Source organism: Ascaphus truei, chromosome 9 (assembly GCF_040206685.1).
Source record: "Ascaphus truei isolate aAscTru1 chromosome 9, aAscTru1.hap1, whole genome shotgun sequence".
In the NCBI taxonomy this organism is placed as follows: Eukaryota; Metazoa; Chordata; class Amphibia; order Anura; family Ascaphidae; genus Ascaphus; species Ascaphus truei.
Window position 1 is genome coordinate 42,422,785 of NC_134491.1, and position 16,968 is coordinate 42,439,752.

Genomic DNA, 16,968 nt, shown 5'->3' on the forward strand with positions numbered 1-16,968 from the left:
TTTCAAGACTGCAACTTGGATCCCTAACCTCACGTCTGTAGCCCCGCCCCCTCCCCGCCTCCTCAACTCCTGAAAAAGTCTGCTGGGAGGATGAACACACATCACCCAGCAGACTGCCGCCCGCCCTCCCGAACGCCCTCCCTCCAACTCCTGCCTCTGGCACCCTGAACGAGGCCTAAGATGGGAAGTCTCACAGTGAGAGGGAGTTGGTGTGGGTTTGATTAAAGTCTTGGGGCCACTTGTACTAAAATGAGTGATACTGCGTCCAGTGAGTGGGATTCATGAATGAGTCCTGCGTCCGCTCTGATTATCCCCCCGTCCTGGGGTGTTTTGGTAAATCGGAAGGATTCAGCTGGAGGCTCATTGCTTCATATATCTTTTCTCTTCCAGATGAAAGGATTTGTTCCCCTCCATTCATGGAGCTGATGACGGAATGTGGAGATGACACCATAAAGCTTATAGAGCACAAAGGGCTGGCGTTCCCATTCAGTACGTACCCAATTTTCTTTGTGCCACAAAGTTATTACAAGATTTGAACGTAATGTTGAGCACTGATCCATCGGTGCATCGTTTGTAAACGGGGCATTGCATGTACGGGAATACAGACTCACCCTCTCTCCTCAATATTAGAGACATTCTGCTGATATACTTTGTGACTATTTGTGCCAAACCATTAAGAAATTCTCATGTTGATGCAATTTAGCGATGCCCCCGAGGCTCTCTTTGTATTTTCCTTGGTGTCTTCATTTGAATTTTGAACTTCAGTAGTAAACTTTGTGAAAGTTGGCAAAATTAGTCACAAACTTGTGTGAGTTTTGTGTTTCTCCCCCTCCCCCCCTTGTTTGCTGATGTTTTACACATCTCTGCCGCTGGTTATGAGCACGGTGCAATGTATAATAATGCTGAGTTTGTAAGTATATGACCTTCCTGTTGCTGGCCTTGCATGGATAGGTCTGGGAGAAGACATCATTATTACTTTGGCAACAATCATCATTTCTTTTTAAAGTAGTAACAGAGGAGGGACAGGGAGGAGGGGGTGTAATAACTTTTATTGGACCAACAAGTACAAGTAGTTGAAATGTTACAAGTTTTACAACCTCTCAGGGTCCTTCATCGGGTATTATACTGAGAGGTTGGAAAGCCTGAAACAGATCTACTACTTGTTGGTCCAGTAAAGGCATCATACTCCCTACCCCCTACACTCCCTCCTCTGTTACTACATGGAAGTAAGGACCGGACCGGCGACCCACCCTCCTTTGCTCATTTTTAAACTGGCTTTTCTTTCGGAATAGATAATTTTGTGACTGCTCATAGTCCGCATCTTTGTGTTACAGGATATCCATTTTCAGGGGATTATGATACTGTACCTTTTTAAACGCTTTTAAAGTCGCAGACGCATTGATGCATACGCCAAGTGATTGTGACATATGGAACACAGATCAGTTTTTCGATAGGGGGGAAATAATATAAGTAGTTGAGACACTGTCCTGATAATACTCCGTGCTTGTAATGTCTACGTGGAACACAGAATGACTGTAACAATGTTGCATTTCATTTCCCCCGGGCTCCAGGTTTTGCTCTTGACATGGGACGGGATTCTACGCCTAATTGCAATACGGGAGCATCCCCCCCCGATTGGCCCTCTTTTGCAGCCTAGCATAGGTTTTCTTGCACGCCCCTAACTATATGTTCCCGTGTGATCCGCGGCCTTCATTTCTGATTGCTGACGATGTTTCTTTTCTGTTTTTAGTTTGTAAAACAAGAGTGGCTCACGGTACCAATTCCCATGAGGTAAGTGGAGAAGTGTGAGACCCGCACATTGCGATGCATTTGTCGTTTGCTGTAAATATCGTGTTTAAAGCCGCAGAATAATGTGGGTTAAACCTCACGTTAACGCCAGCGGTTTGCAGAGGTCCAAAACAACCTAGTTCTCTGTTTGCTGCGAAGCGTTGAGTTCATGCCTGGCAGTGTAGGGGTTAAATAATTTTTTAGTATAGAGCAGGGTTGGCCAACACCAGTCCTCAAGTGACACCAACAGGTCAGGTTTTAAGGATATCTCTGCCTCGGCACAGGGGGCTCAATCAGTCTTTGACTGAGCCACTGATTGAGCCCCCTCTGCTGAAGCAGAGAGATCCATAAAACCTGACCTGTTGTTGGCCCTTCAGGACTGGAGTTGGCTGCCCCTGGTATAGAGCGACATAAAGCACTCCAATCAGGAAGTGTGTAATATGCACCTGTCCTTCCGTTCCGGTGCCAGGGCCGCGTGCATCGGATTATTATTATTATACAGGGGCGTTTGCATCGGATTATTATTATACAGGGGCGTTTGCATCGGATTATTATTATACAGGGGCGTTTGCATCGGATTATTATTATACAGGGGCGTTTGCATCGGATTATTATTATACAGGGGCATTTGCATCGGATTATTATTATACAGGGGCGTTTGCATCGGATTATTATTATACAGGGGCGTTTGCATCGGATTATTATTATACAGGGGCGTTTGCATCGGATTATTATTATACAGGGGCGTTTGCATCGGATTATTATTATACAGGGGCGTTTGCCTCGGATTATTATTATTATACAGGGGCGTTTGCCTCGGATTATTATTATTATACAGGGGCGTTTGCATCAGATTATTATTATTATTATACAGGGGCGTTTGCATCAGATTATTATTATTAATATTATGCAGGGGCGTTTGCATCGGATTATTATTATTATACAGGGGCGTTTGCATCAGATTATTATTATTATTATGCAGGGGCGTTTGCATCAGATTATTATTATTATTATGCAGGGGCGTTTGCATCAGATTATTATTATTAATATTATGCAGGGGCATTTGCATTGGATTATTATTATACAGGGGCGTTTGCATCGGATTATTATTATACAGGGGCGTTTGCATCGGATTATTATTATTATTCAGAGGCGTTTGCATCGGATTATTATTATACAGGGGCGTTTGCATCGGATTATTATTATACAGGGGCGTTTGCATCGGATTATTATTATTATACAGGGGCGTTTGCATCGGATTATTATTATTATACAGGGGCGTTTGCATCGGATTATTATTATACAGGGGCGTTTGCATCGGATTATTATTATTATACAGAGGCGTTTGCATCGGATTATTATTATACAGGGGCGTTTGCATCGGATTATTATTATACAGGGGCGTTTGCATCGGATTATTATTATTATACAGGGGCGTTTGCCTCGGATTATTATTATTATACAGGGGCGTTTGCATCAGATTATTATTATTATTATACAGGGGCGTTTGCATCAGATTATTATTATTATTATGCAGGGGCGTTTGCATCAGATTATTATTATTATTAATATTATGCAGGGGCGTTTGCATCGGATTATTATTATTATACAGGGGCATTTGCATTGGATTATTATTATACAGGGGCGTTTGCATCGGATTATTATTATTATTCAGAGGCGTTTGCATCGGATTATTATTATACAGGGGCGTTTGCATCGGATTATTATTATACAGGGGCGTTTGCATCGGATTATTATTATTATACAGGGGCGTTTGCATCGGATTATTATTATTATACAGGGGCGTTTGCATCGGATTATTATTATTATACAGGGGCGTTTGCATCGGATTATTATTATTATACAGGGGCGTTTGCATCGGATTATTATTATACAGGGGCGTTTGCATCGGATTATTATTATTATACAGAGGCGTTTGCATCGGATTATTATTATACAGGGGCGTTTGCATCGGATTATTATTATACAGGGGCATTTGCATCGGATTATTATTATACAGGGGCGTTTGCATCGGATTATTATTATACAGGGGCGTTTGCATCGGATTATTATTATACAGAGGCGTTTGCATCGGATTATTATTATTATACAGAGGCGTTTGCATCGGATTATTATTATTATACAGAGGCGTTTGCATCGGATTGTTTTGCCAGAAGCAGTGAAACAATTGATGAAGGACCCTTCATGTTCAGCTTCACCTCTGTCCATAAACATTATCCCGCGTCCCCCGCTTACTTGAAACCACCCTGGGATGAGTAACGCGCTCTCCGTTTCCCGCTGAGCTGCCACTGGTTATTATTTTTTTGCCGTGTAATACGCGGGACCTAATAATATATGGGGTGAGGAATTCTGCAGCACCTAACGCTTTCTCATGAGGATAAACATTGCAGTACTGTCGTGCGAATGGATCTCACCTGTCAGTACAATGTCCAGCGCACGAAGATGGGCCCCGCAGGATCAGGACTCGTACTATAGGAGAAATGTCCTCGTGGCTTTTAACCCTTTCAGAACTTAAGCAAAATGTATTCAGCGAGAACGGGTTTTATATAAAGCATCAATGCCGTCAACATGAACAATTATACATGTTTTCTTAACAGGATGGGAACCCGTGGAACTAAACCGCAAAATGTTTAGCTCCGGGGACCACCTGCTTCCCGAGATTCCGGTGAAGTTACCGGTATTTCTTTAGGGGATTTAAATGGCTGTCCAATAGGAAGCATCAAATGATATCGAGGGTTTCTATTGGCCGACACGAGCGGAGTTTAAAAACTGGTAACTGTTACAAGAAAACAAATGTCCGGGATCTCTGCTTGACGGAAGCGGGGATCGGATTTAAATTTTTAAATATATGAAGGGTTTCATCATGGTGCAGGAGGGAAGCATAATTCAAAGGAAGGGAGGGAGGCGCCGGGGATATGTGAGGAGGTACTTCTTCATGCAGAGAGTGGAGAATTCGTGGCATAGCCCGTGGGGGCTAATATAGTAAGGTAATTCAACCACACGTGAGATAGACATAAGGATATCTTCAATATGAAAGAGAGCTGATAGGAAAATGGGCAGACACGGGGACTGTGGTTCTTTTCTGACGTCAAATTCTATGGTTCTCTTCACTACTATTAATGTACCCCAATAATATTGCGCACCCTTAAACCATATGACATGATTGTTTGCAATTTTGCATTCAGCAAAATTTCCCGTGATTATTAAGTTGCCCATAACAGACATATTGTGGTATATTCTGTTCTTTTCGTTGTTGGGGCTTTGGGCTGGAGGAGGTTGCCGAAAATTCGACCGATGTGAAAGTCTGAGTTTTGTTACATGGCGGCTGAGAAAGGAATAGATAACACGTTTCCACTTCATGGTGACTTGTTTGTTGTACGTTTTTAGAATACCTGTAGCAATGGATTCCCTGTGATGTGTTGCAGATGGCGATTATATTTAACGCGGATGGTCTGCGGACGATCCAGCCGCCCTGTGTGATCCAGAGCTTCATCAGTCACAACGCTGTACTCTACAAGGTGTTTGTGGTGGGAGAGTCCTACACCGTGGTGGAAAGACCGTCTCTGAAGAACTTCTCCCCAGGAGCTTCAGGTAAAGTGTTCCCCTAAAGTGCAGTCAGGAAGGGGGTTTAACCACTCCCCTGTCAGAGAGAACCACGTGGCAGCATAGCTTTCAATTGACTGTTTGCCCAAAACCACATCCGCAGGTGATCTGCTTTCTAATTGCAACACTGCCACATAGTGATGAGTTCAAGAGCGGCATATCGCCTACATTGGTTTGTGTTGTGTTTTGAGTAAAGGAAATGGCAGCAGGCGTGTTATTTATATATATATATATATATATCTATATATATATCTATATAGATATATAGATATATAGATATATATATCTATATATAGATATATATATATATATATATAGATACAGTATATATATATCCCACGAAGTAAAGCTTGCATCAAACCCTGAGATAAGTAACAATATCTGCTAAATAAATGTATAAAGTGCACAAAGTTGACGGTGCTGGGGATAATAAATATACAGAAACGATAAAAGACCGGACATATCACCCTTTCATTTTATCCCCTATGGGTGTCATTTCATCATCATAATAATAAGCTATGTCTATCTCCCTGAGTACACTCACTTATATATATTGCTGCGCCTACATGTTTTGCCACTTACTGTATAGATCTGTGGGATATATTTCTATACAGACTATTTTGTCTTGTTTTGCACACGTTTTTGTTAATTTGTGCAATGGATGTATCTTTTGTAGCAGTGCTAGGTAGGTTAGTATTACCTTTACACTTGTGGTCAGCCAGTAGTATTGCTACTTATTTAGGATATATCTGTGGATCATACCTTTTGGTATTTATGACCGGCCGGTCGTTACTGTATTTCGGCACTTTATGTTCCCAATGCAGTCCTTTTGAACTAGGATTATTTTTCTAAAGTGAGTATCTAATTTTTTTGTATTATCATTTTAGGGTTTTTTGTCTGTGTATTTACAATATATTTAGGAGGTTTTTCTTGTTTGGTTCCACGTGTTTGTCATTTTAGAATTTTAGATGTTTTGTTAATGTGTTATTGATTTTACTTAAAATTATTTTGAACTTTGGACACATCTTTTTTTGAATAATTAGTTGATACAGTATATCTGAGTGCTTTTTATAGGGTTTCTTTTGTGTCTTGTATCTTTATATTAATTATTCCCTTTAGCACCGCCAGTTCTGTTACTTTTAGCAGATATGATCTAGTTTAGTGATATTCATCATCAGCGGAGTAGATTGCGGTATCCATTTTGTGTGCGATATATATATTATACTATAAAAGGCTAAGGATATCCGCAGCAACTGGAATGCCTCCTCAAGGAGAGGAGACAACAAGGAAGAGAGGAGTCAGAGAGACAGCAAGGAGTGGAGACAGGGAGAGAAAAGAGAGGAGGAGACAACAAGGAGAGGAAGAGATGGATGGATGACGAGGAGGGAATAGAGAACATGGGCAGAATGGAGTGCAAAGAGAGGGGAGGAGAGACAGCAAAGTGAGTAGGAAAAAGGGACAGCAAGGCGAGGAGGAGACAGATGAATAGGAGAGGAGGGAGTGTAGTGTGCAGAGAGGAGCAGACAAAGTAAGGTAGGGCGTGCAAAGAGAAGGGAGCAGGGCGTGCAAAGAGGGGAGCAGGGCGTGCAAAGAGAGGGGAGCAGGGCGTGCAAAGAGAGGGGAGCAGGGCGTGCAAAGAGAAGGGAGCAGGGCGTGCAAAGAGAAGGGAGCAGGGCGTGCAAAGAGAAGGGAGCAGGGCGTGCAAAGAGAAGGGAGCAGGGCGGGCAAAGAGAAGGGAGCAGGGCGGGCAAAGAGAAGGGAGCAGGGCGGGCAAAGAGAAGGGAGCAGGGCGTGCAAAGAGAAGGGAGCAGGGCGTGCAAAGAGAAGGGAGCAGGGCGTGCAAAGAGAAGGGAGCAGGGCGTGCAAAGAGAGGGGGAGCAGGGCGTGCAAAGAGAACGGGAGCAGGGCGTGCAAAGAGAGGGGAGCAGGGCGTGCAAAGAGAGGGTGAGCAGCAGGGCGTGCAAAGAGAGGGAAGCAGGGCGTGCAAAGAGAAGGGAGCAGGGCGTGCAAAGAGAAGGGAGCAGGGCGTGCAAAGAGAAGGGAGCAGGGCGTGCAAAGAGAAGGGAGCAGGGCGTGCAAAGAGAAGGGAGCAGGGCGTGCAAAGAGAAGGGAGCAGGGCGTGCAAAGAGAAGGGAGCAGGGCGTGCAAAGAGAAGGGAGCAGGGCGTGCAAAGAGAAGGGAGCAGGGCGTGCAAAGAGAAGGGGAGCAGGGCGTGCAAAGAGAGGGGAGCAGGGCGTGCAAAGAGAGGGTGAGCAGCAGGGCGTGCAAAGAGAGGGGGAGCAGGGCGTGCAAAGAGAAGGGAGCAGGGCGTGCAAAGAGAAGGGAGCAGGGCGTGCAAAGAGAAGGGAGCAGGGCGTGCAAAGAGAGGGGGAGCAGGGCGTGCAAAGAGGGGGAGCAGGGCGTGCAAAGAGAAGGGAGCAGGGCGTGCAAAGAGAGGGGAGCAGGGCGTGATGGAGGAGAGTGTAAAATGTCAAGAGACAGCAAGGCATTACAGGGAGGGGTGACAACAAAGAGTAACGTTTAATAACCTTTAAGATCTGCTAGATCGGAGTATGTTACGCCTGGTACAGCCACAGCTGTAGTTATTTATTATGCCTATTTCCGATTACTATTATGATTTACGATGTATGTATTATTTATTGATACGCCTTTAGCCTGGCGTGCTTTGCAGCGCATTACAGTATGACGTTTCAATTCTCCCTACATCTGAATCTTCCGGGGAGTCTTCTATTACCTGCAGTTTCTGGTATGGCGGTGATGGTGTACACTGCGCTGTACATAGCATTGTGTGCTAGTGAGATCCTGCCGTGCTAATTTTGGTGCCTGAGGCACAGGGAGATAATGGGACTTGCCCATGGTCACAGGGAGCCGAAACTGGGATTTTAACCCTTGTCATGGTTTGCCGAATCACTGCCGTTACGCCCTGAGCCGCCGCTTCAGGCCGGGAATTAACTAATACCCGTGTTCTTCACATTTCAGGCAGAGAATCCATATTTTTTAACAGTCACAATGTGTCAAAGCCGGAATCCTCTTCTGTCCTAACAGCAGTGAGTATTGTATTATTTCTGGTACGCGGTGCCGGTTTCTGTTTATCCGCTGCATGTGCCGGTGACTGAAACACATGGTGCACAGTGCGGTGTCTCCTACATATCGGGGGTAGGCAACGGATATACTTCAACGGTCACATGTATGGGCTACACACTGTGTGTGTGTACACATACACACACACACACATCTCCCTGCTCCGGTCAGCTGCCTGTTGCCCAGTGATTCTCTATATCAGTGGCCCTTGGAACTGGTATGACATTAGCAGGAGAACACTGCAATTCTTGACACTAAAACGCATTTGTAAGTTGAGGGACAGTAAAATATATATGGCACAGATGTTATGCTGCAAAATGTTACACTGTTACCTGCGTTCCTGTCACCCGGATCCCTTCCTAATAATACGGTGTCCGTGGGATGAAGCGTTGACCAGCGGTTTAACCCTTTAGCTGCTGTAGAGGTGTGCCGCGCAATGGGATACCGAACCTTCTGGCAGCAAAAGGGTCAAAGATCATCGTTATACGAAATGCCTATGAACATGATGAAATGTATAATGACGCTGAGCATCTGCAATTTCAGAATCCCTCAGGGATTTTGAAACATTTCATAAAGACAAACAATGTAACATTCACAGCTTTGCAGAGGACTACCCTTGCTCGTTAATGATTTTTTGGGCATCAAATGATTTTCTCGTTATTTTCACGGGGAATTAGCTTGACACGATTTGACGTTGGTTACTCACGCTCCGTTTTGCTTCATATAGCAGCACAGTGTGGCCAACTCCAGTCTTCAAGAGCTATCAACAGGACAGGTTTTCAGGATATGCCAGTTTGGTGCCGTCGTTGACTGAGCCACTGATTGAGCCACCTGTGCTGAAGCAGGGATATCCTGAAAACCTGACCTGTTGGTAGCTCTTGAGGACTGGAGTTGGCCACCGCTGCAGCAGCATGTGCATGGGCCGGGGTGGCCCACACCTGCAGGTGTGCTTTACCGATGCATTGTGGGCGCTTCTGACAGGGAACGTGTTCAGGGCGGCATGGTGGCATGTGTTTCTGTACCAAGTGAGACCGCGTTAGTGCAGCGGTGTGCGTTTGTGGCAGACTTCCTTCCTCTGGCACGCTCTAGATTCCTCTCCAGTTAAAGACCGCTCCCCCCCTCTCTCTCCCTTTCACAGCTTGACAAAGTGGAAGGGGTGTTTGAGCGGCCAAGTGATGATGTCATTCGCGGGATCTCCAAGGCACTACGGCAGGCTCTTGGCATCTCGCTCTTTGGCATTGACATCATAATAAATAACAAGACGGGCCAGCATGCTGTGATTGATATCAATGCTTTCCCAGGTAAGACGTTCCCCAGGTGGCTTCCTGTTAATACAATCTGCACGCCCTTGCTTTCTCCGCTCATCTCTCTTGCTGGAAGGGAGCAGGACTAGCAGTAGGGAATCTGTAAATACCAGCAGAAACCCACATTGTAATGTCCTCATAATCCTCACCCAGTGCGGGATGAAGGCCTCCCCAGTGATTTGCAAACCTCTCTACTCCACGTCGCTCCAGCAAAGTTCCGGATTTCTTCCTCCCATCGTACTTTTGGTGGTCGTCTTGATCTTTTGATAACCCTTGGAATCCAGTCACGTACCAACTTTGTCCAACGATGGTCATTTCTCCTTGCGACTTGTCCAGCCCACTGCCGTGTTCACTTCTTTTTTTTTTGCAACTGAACTCAGTCATTCTTTTGCCTGTCTCCGGTAATTCCCAGCATACATCTCTCCATACTCCTTTGGGTTGTCTAAAGCTTCTAAATTATCTTTGCATTAAGGTCCAAGTTTCACACCTGTAAGCACAGGCAGAAAAAATACACGCACACTCTTCTGCCCCTCCTTATATCTCAGCCTTAATTTCTTGCTATACACCTGCCATACACCTGTCTGACTCGTGCGTTCTGCTGAAGGATGTCTTCTCTATACTCCCTTTGTATCTAAAGCCCTCTCCTGCCTTAAACCTTTCCCACTGACGGCCCCGCACCTCGGGAATGCCATTCCCCTCAATATCCAACTAGCAACCCCTCTCCTATGCACATTAATGAAGTTGCTTCTAAGCCGCATCCATAGTCCGTGCTACCTCGCGTGAGGTGTGAACAAAAGGCTGTACCCCAATGATTCATGCCAGAGAGCGTGCTGACGTTTTTTTTTGCGTGCCTGGTCACGTGCGCGGTTCAGCTAATGAGGGCGAACCGCTCACATGACGTCACCGCCACGCCTCCTCGTCGTGCACATCTTAGGAATCCTACAGGCCACGCATTGTTTCTCGTACAGGCGCCCGCAACTCCATGCGTTCCGTCGCGGACGCCTACTATACCCGAGGCACAAGCATTTAAACGCAGAGGAGATGCACTGGTTAATAGCAAAATGTTCTCATCCTCATTATTACTTTATACTTCAGCGAGATCATTACCAGTTGTGGCTTGAATTCTGACCTTTTGCAGGTTATGCATAATCTATTATTTCAAAGGAACTAATTCATGTGATTAAAATGAACGTGACAGCTGCACAAAATAACACAAAGTTACAATGTATTAATAATATTCTTCAGGTTAATATGCAACGACTCTTCTTCTTGTGTCCCCTGGCTTTGCTGCTATTCTGTGTCCCAGTGTTTGGACAGATTGAACCTGGATGTAGAAATGAATAGACATAGTGATACCACGTACAGTTATACCAGGTGCTAACACTGATCAGTCATCTGAATACACGTCCTGCAAGTCTGTCACAACGGGTCTCATGGTCCATATATTCTCCTCTTAACCCCTTCACTTCAATTATCAACTATTAGCAGATTTGTAAATACAAATGTTGATATTTATAATATTGTATAACTATCAAATAATAGTTTGTTGGTTAACAAAAAGGAAAAAGAATCCTGCATTTTTACTCCTTTAAGAAGCAGCAACCAAAAGTATCTTTGTTCTCTCCCAATCTTTGGATCATTTTGTAATGTTTCTTGTGTATTTATTTCTTTAGGATATGAGGGAGTTCCAGAGTTTTTCAATGATCTCCTGAACCACATTGCAACAACTCTGCAGCGCCCCGAGCTAAACTCAAGCAAGTCCCTGCCGGAGCAGACCAGCGGCATGCTGGGAGAGCGCGTGTGTTGTGCTCCCGCGGCAAGGATAGACCCCTGGATTGTGGAGAGCGAGACCAACGGATCCGTGAAGCTGCAGAGCCAGAGATTAGGATGCAACTCGGCGGTCCCTCCCAGCTTCCAGCAGCACTGCATGGCTACTTTGGCGACCAAAGCTTCCTCCCAATAAACCAATCAATGTGAAGGACCGTGGGGGGCCGGCGGGTGTGGGGGGGGGAGAGGGACAAAATGGGTCAGTCCTGTCGTGGTGAGAAAATCAGTGAACTCTAGAATTTCCGTGGCTTTGGCTGATGCAGTGAATGGAAACGTCGGAGATTTGCCGGGAGAGACGAGAAACGACATTCCAGCCGCGCCTGTACTCCTGTGCGTTTAACACAAGATCTTAACCCCTTATCCGCCATAAGAGGTCTGCAACACAATGAGTTTGCAGACACCTCTGGCAGCCGGTGGGTTTAAATAAGAAGGCTGGCTTCTTCACCCTGCCCACCACAGCGGGGAAAGGGACCATTCCTGTCGCATTAGATTTCATGGGACCTTTGGGTCGGTGATTACAGTTCTTAATCCCTTTGCAGGCGCCGCCGGCAGCAAAGAGGTTAAGCCGTGCTCCGTGCATTATAAAGAAAGTAGTGCTACTGTCCGTGAATGCAAGTGTAGGCCTGAAAAGCAAGAAGGTATATACTGTACGTCTAGGCCCACATTTTAAAAATGGTTTGCGCTCTAGAAGAAAAAGACATTTATTTTTAAATTAAGGATTTTTATTCTTTAAAGTATTGATTTTAAACGCAACCCAGTACCGCCGCACTTCTGCCACTGCTTATGTGATTGTACAACTTTCCTCTTTTTTCTTTTAAACATCCTCTAGTGTTTGCACCTTGACATCTTGAATTAGAATTACTTGTCATATTGCAATTTTTTTTTAAAACATGTTTGTATTGTCTTAATTCAGACTTATGACATTTGATCAGTATAGTTAATCAATTCCTTAATGAAACGGCTGCCATGCACCAAGCATACACAGAACCTCTCCTGTGAGTCTTAACGATCACTGCAGAGTTAGTATTACTGGCACGTGAAGGCTGATGCTGCTTTTTAACGAACATTTCCATTACAAGAGATGTTCCATGCTGCAGACATTAGAATGAAGGCGTTCCTGTAGCAGCATTTGTAGGGACATCTGAGTCTCTCCCGCTCCTGTAAGTAGACATCACATCTTCTGGCTTTGCACTGACCTAGGACTTAAAAACCCTTTTCTTTTTCTAAATTCTAACTTCATTATTGTTAACTCTTTCACCGCTGCCAGGGTGCTTGTCATTTTGTTGCTTTTGTAATGGTCGTCTTCTCTGGCAGTGAAGTGATTAAAGCAGTAAAATCTGCAAGCATGGCCTTGCCACCCCCTGAACATGCAGCGCTCCCCCAAAACACTACCCAGAGAGAAAGAGTTGAAATATTAATGGCACCTGCCCATGACACCCCCTTAACCCCCAAGAGCAACCCAAAAAAGAAGCCTTGCTTAGGGCTATCTGTGTTAATTGGAGGTCCACAGTTGCAATTTCTGGATGACCTCAGTAATGCTCTTTGTTGGGCTGCGCTTATAGTGCCGGCGACAGCGACGTCGCGTGAAAACAAGTGCATTGTCGCCGTTGTGTGCGCGTATAATAAGCGTGGAGCGACGGCTTGGTCGCGATCACTGGAAGTCATCTCAATTTGATTTTTCCAGCGACCGTAGCCTGCGCGGCGCCGGCACTATAAGCGCAGCCTAAGTAGAAGAATCTGCTTGGGCAGTTGGAAGTGTAGAGTCCTACCTGGTATTGCTTTATAGTGGAGTGTTCACTGATGGGGGTCTTCCATTTTTGTTTACCTGTACAAGAAATGCACCTTTAGTACCCTATCCTGACCCTGATGGTAAAACAAAAAAACTATTATTTAGCAGACCCCGTTTTGCTCACATATTTGCTCATGTATTTAAAGCGACAATCCCGCCTTATTTTACTTGTTGATTTTATTTCTTTACAGAATTTGAGCCAGGGGGTCTGCCAGAGCTGAACTGTGCTATTGTTTTGCTCCAGGGAGCCTGTGGTTCCAGAGATACGTACAGGTTTAGTGTTCCTTCCTGAATTTTCTATGCTGTTGCCCCCAGTCATCCAATAGAAATCCGCCACCTCATTCCCCCAAAGATGCTGCGGCAGTCTGTAGGCTCGCGGGATTTGGGGTCTATTGTTTTCCAGGATTGGAGTTCACCCACCAATTACTGAACCAGTAAGTAGTTCAGCTCTGGAGGGCCCTGGAGCTACAAACTGAGCAATTCAGCTCCAAAGGAGCCCGCTACAAATTCTGTATTAAAAAAAATAAATGTTAAGAAATCTGGAAATAAAAAGTAGGCGGCTTTGCGGCTTTAAGGAGCTGTTTTGCATTCCGATCCCCAATCAAGAGCTGAGCCTGCTCACACCTAAATCATCTTCACAGCATTCCAACATGTACAGGAACGGGTCTGCAATGCCAGCAACGAGTTTAACGGAGAGTGGTTTGCCAGCACTATAAAGAAAATACAGTTGGCATTACATGTTACTACACTGGGTTTCATTCCTTTACCTGTAAAATCAGCAATAAAACATCTTGTAATCATTACCGGACTCTGTTAATTACCAGACATTGGGGGAACACCAGGGATCCATGCTGTTTCCTCTCCAGTTCACATTCCAGGCTGGATAATGAAATGCATCCCAAGCCTTTCCAACAGTAAAACCGACGGTAATATAATATCAAAAGCGTTGTTATTTAGATTTATTTCTGGCTTTATTTTGAAGTCGGTAAGCTTGTTCAAACCTTTCTGAGTGAAATGAATTAAGGCAATCAATGCATTCACACATTTGTTTTATGTTTTTGACCCTTTGGCTGCTTTAAGTTTAGGAAAAAATTCCAATCTTCCTTCATGTCGGAGAGGTGGAATTTACAGCTCAGAGTGTAATTATGTCTTGAAATTGACTATAATTCAGGAGTGAAACCCAGTTTGATTGCATTGTTGGCATAAGTAAAGCTAATAATTCTCATCAGATGCTTAAACCTTTTCAGAACAAAATGTATATTTGAGAAAGGAATACCGCAGGGATGAAATTTTCACGATCTGCCGTACTCTAGCTAAATTTCACTCTTGGGACAATAAGGATGGTCAGTGGTCAGTATTGCAAATGTGTACAGAATGCAGCGAGTAGAAAACTACAGTAAGGATCAATTGTGTGTGATTTATATACAGCTCAACCCCATTACAGCGCGATCCGTTACAAAGCGAATCCGCTTATAACACGATGCAAGCGCGGCTCCTAATTTTCGTATTTATGAATACTTTGCAACACGATTGTTGGTATCTTAAATACTTTATTATACAATGCATACAATAGTACATTATTTCTAGCGCGATGTGATTCTTTGGACCCCAAGCACAGCGTTATAAGGGGGTTGAGCTGTATATATCTCCGCAGCTCTTCCAAGAGTTTGTAGCCAACCAGAGAAGTCAGCGCAGCGTTGCAAACCACGCCAGCCACGTAGTGGATACATTGTATGCCTGACTCACAGATCTGTGTTTTTTTTCTGCTCTATGCTCATTTCACTCTTTCAACAGATTGTAAATACTGTATTATCCCTCATCTAAGGAAACCAATATTTGGCATAAATATATATATATTTGTAAAGTTTTGGGAAGATTTTTTTGGAGGGCGAGAATCTGTGAGCAAAGGGGAAAAAATGCAAAAGAGGGAATGTACATATTTCTTTGTGGATGGTTCCATAGAATAATCATATTGAGGACAATCTAGTCTGCCCCTTCCCCTCTAAAAGTCCTATTTTATTTCTTGCCCATTCCTTTTTTGTTGTTGTTGTATGTCCAAACTTATTCTAAATTCCTTTATTTCATACACGCCTAGTACCTCTGCTGGGTGCCTCTTCTAAGCATCAACTTCTTCCTTACCGCTCTCTAGCTCAGTCATTCGAGCATCTGTTGTGGAGTAAAGTAAACAGGACACAATAGCCCATCAGGGAGTCGTGGACTCCGATTTAATCTGGTCACTGACTGGTCTAGAAACCAGAATTCCCGGGACAGACCCGAGAACTCTGAGGTAAAGAGAAGACGCAGGATAACCCTGTCAGGAAAGTAACCTTCCATGTTTCATTTTCAAAAAACGCACAAAACTAGAGCGTCCTAAAAAAAAATCATATATATTTGTTTCCCTCTAACCCTGCGGTTCCAAACCTTTATTACACGGTGCACCCCTGCTAGCAAATATTTGTTCCGCAAACCCCTAATTACTAAATCTTATCGCTGACTCATCAGACTGTCGCTAATACACTGTGTGACCGATCTCAGGCAGTACGGTGTTCTGAGCTTGTGGGGGGAACACGCTTAATAATTCCCCAAACTGCCCCTCAGTGGTGCAGGCAGCATGGGAGGTATACTATAGCTGTCACTCACTACAGGAGCTTCCAAAGTCATGCCCCACAATGTCTTGCTGCTGTGGCTGCAAAGCATTGTGGGAAGCTCTTGCTGTAAGTGATATCTATACCCTTCACACTAATCTGCAGTTTGAGGTGTTACTGAATGCGCAGCCCCCACACGCTCTCAGGGACCCGCTACACTGTCTGGGATCCATTACATATTTTGGGGGACGAACCCCTCGGAGACCCCTCATGAACCCCTGTTCGGAATCACTGCTCTAACCCATGGAATAAAAATGTAACGTAAGCATTTAAAGCTTTATTGCTATTTCTAGGGAAAATGAAGACCGCAATTATTGTTAATAGAGGGGAGTGGGGGGGGGGGGGGAATCAAATGTCAGACGATGTCTATTTATAATTGTATGAGGGGGAATTTCTGCATTAATGAAAAAAAATGTCTTCAGGATGTTAAACATCTGAGAGACGAGGTACAATCTTCAAAGTACGATTTTCTTTTTGCTTTGCTGTTCTTTTCTATATTGGCCCAGTCTGTAAACTGCTTTGAAATGTTTGTGAAAAACAACCTAGAACATTTAATATGTTTGTTATAATCTCTCCTTGGAATTGAGGTCGTCCACTAATCAACAGCTATTTATTTCTACCCAGATATACATATTTCTCTAAGTTAATAACAGGCGTCTTTTCATACTATTTCTGTGGCATTGTTGTATTTTATCAGAAATAATACATGTTTGTGAAACCTTGGGCAGATTAAAGTTCCATTGGGTTTGTTGTATACAATGCATGTATTTTAAAAACAGGAAACAGGGTAAAAATGCATTTGACTTTATTTTGTCTCTTTAGAACAGTAGTGGGCTGTACTTATAGTATCCCGGCTGTATCGATATGAAATGTTCTTGAATAAAACAAAGAAAGTGGCCTTCCTGACTCA

General features: G+C 44.2%; 1 protein-coding gene across 10 annotated transcripts in view; it reads left to right on the forward strand.

Moving 5' to 3' along the window:
* Positions 1–16,968, forward strand: part of ITPK1 (inositol-tetrakisphosphate 1-kinase) — a 94,687-nt gene extending 77,719 nt beyond the window's left edge. For all 10 annotated transcript variants that reach the window (XM_075614502.1, XM_075614494.1, XM_075614495.1 and 7 more), the window contains 6 exons: positions 391–489; positions 1,751–1,791; positions 5,235–5,400; positions 8,392–8,459; positions 9,632–9,794; positions 11,471–16,968. In XM_075614502.1, the coding sequence (XP_075470617.1) occupies positions 391–489; positions 1,751–1,791; positions 5,235–5,400; positions 8,392–8,459; positions 9,632–9,794; positions 11,471–11,760 (827 nt within the window). In that variant the 3' untranslated portion in view covers positions 11,761–16,968. The remainder of the gene's footprint in view (positions 1–390; positions 490–1,750; positions 1,792–5,234; positions 5,401–8,391; positions 8,460–9,631; positions 9,795–11,470) is intronic.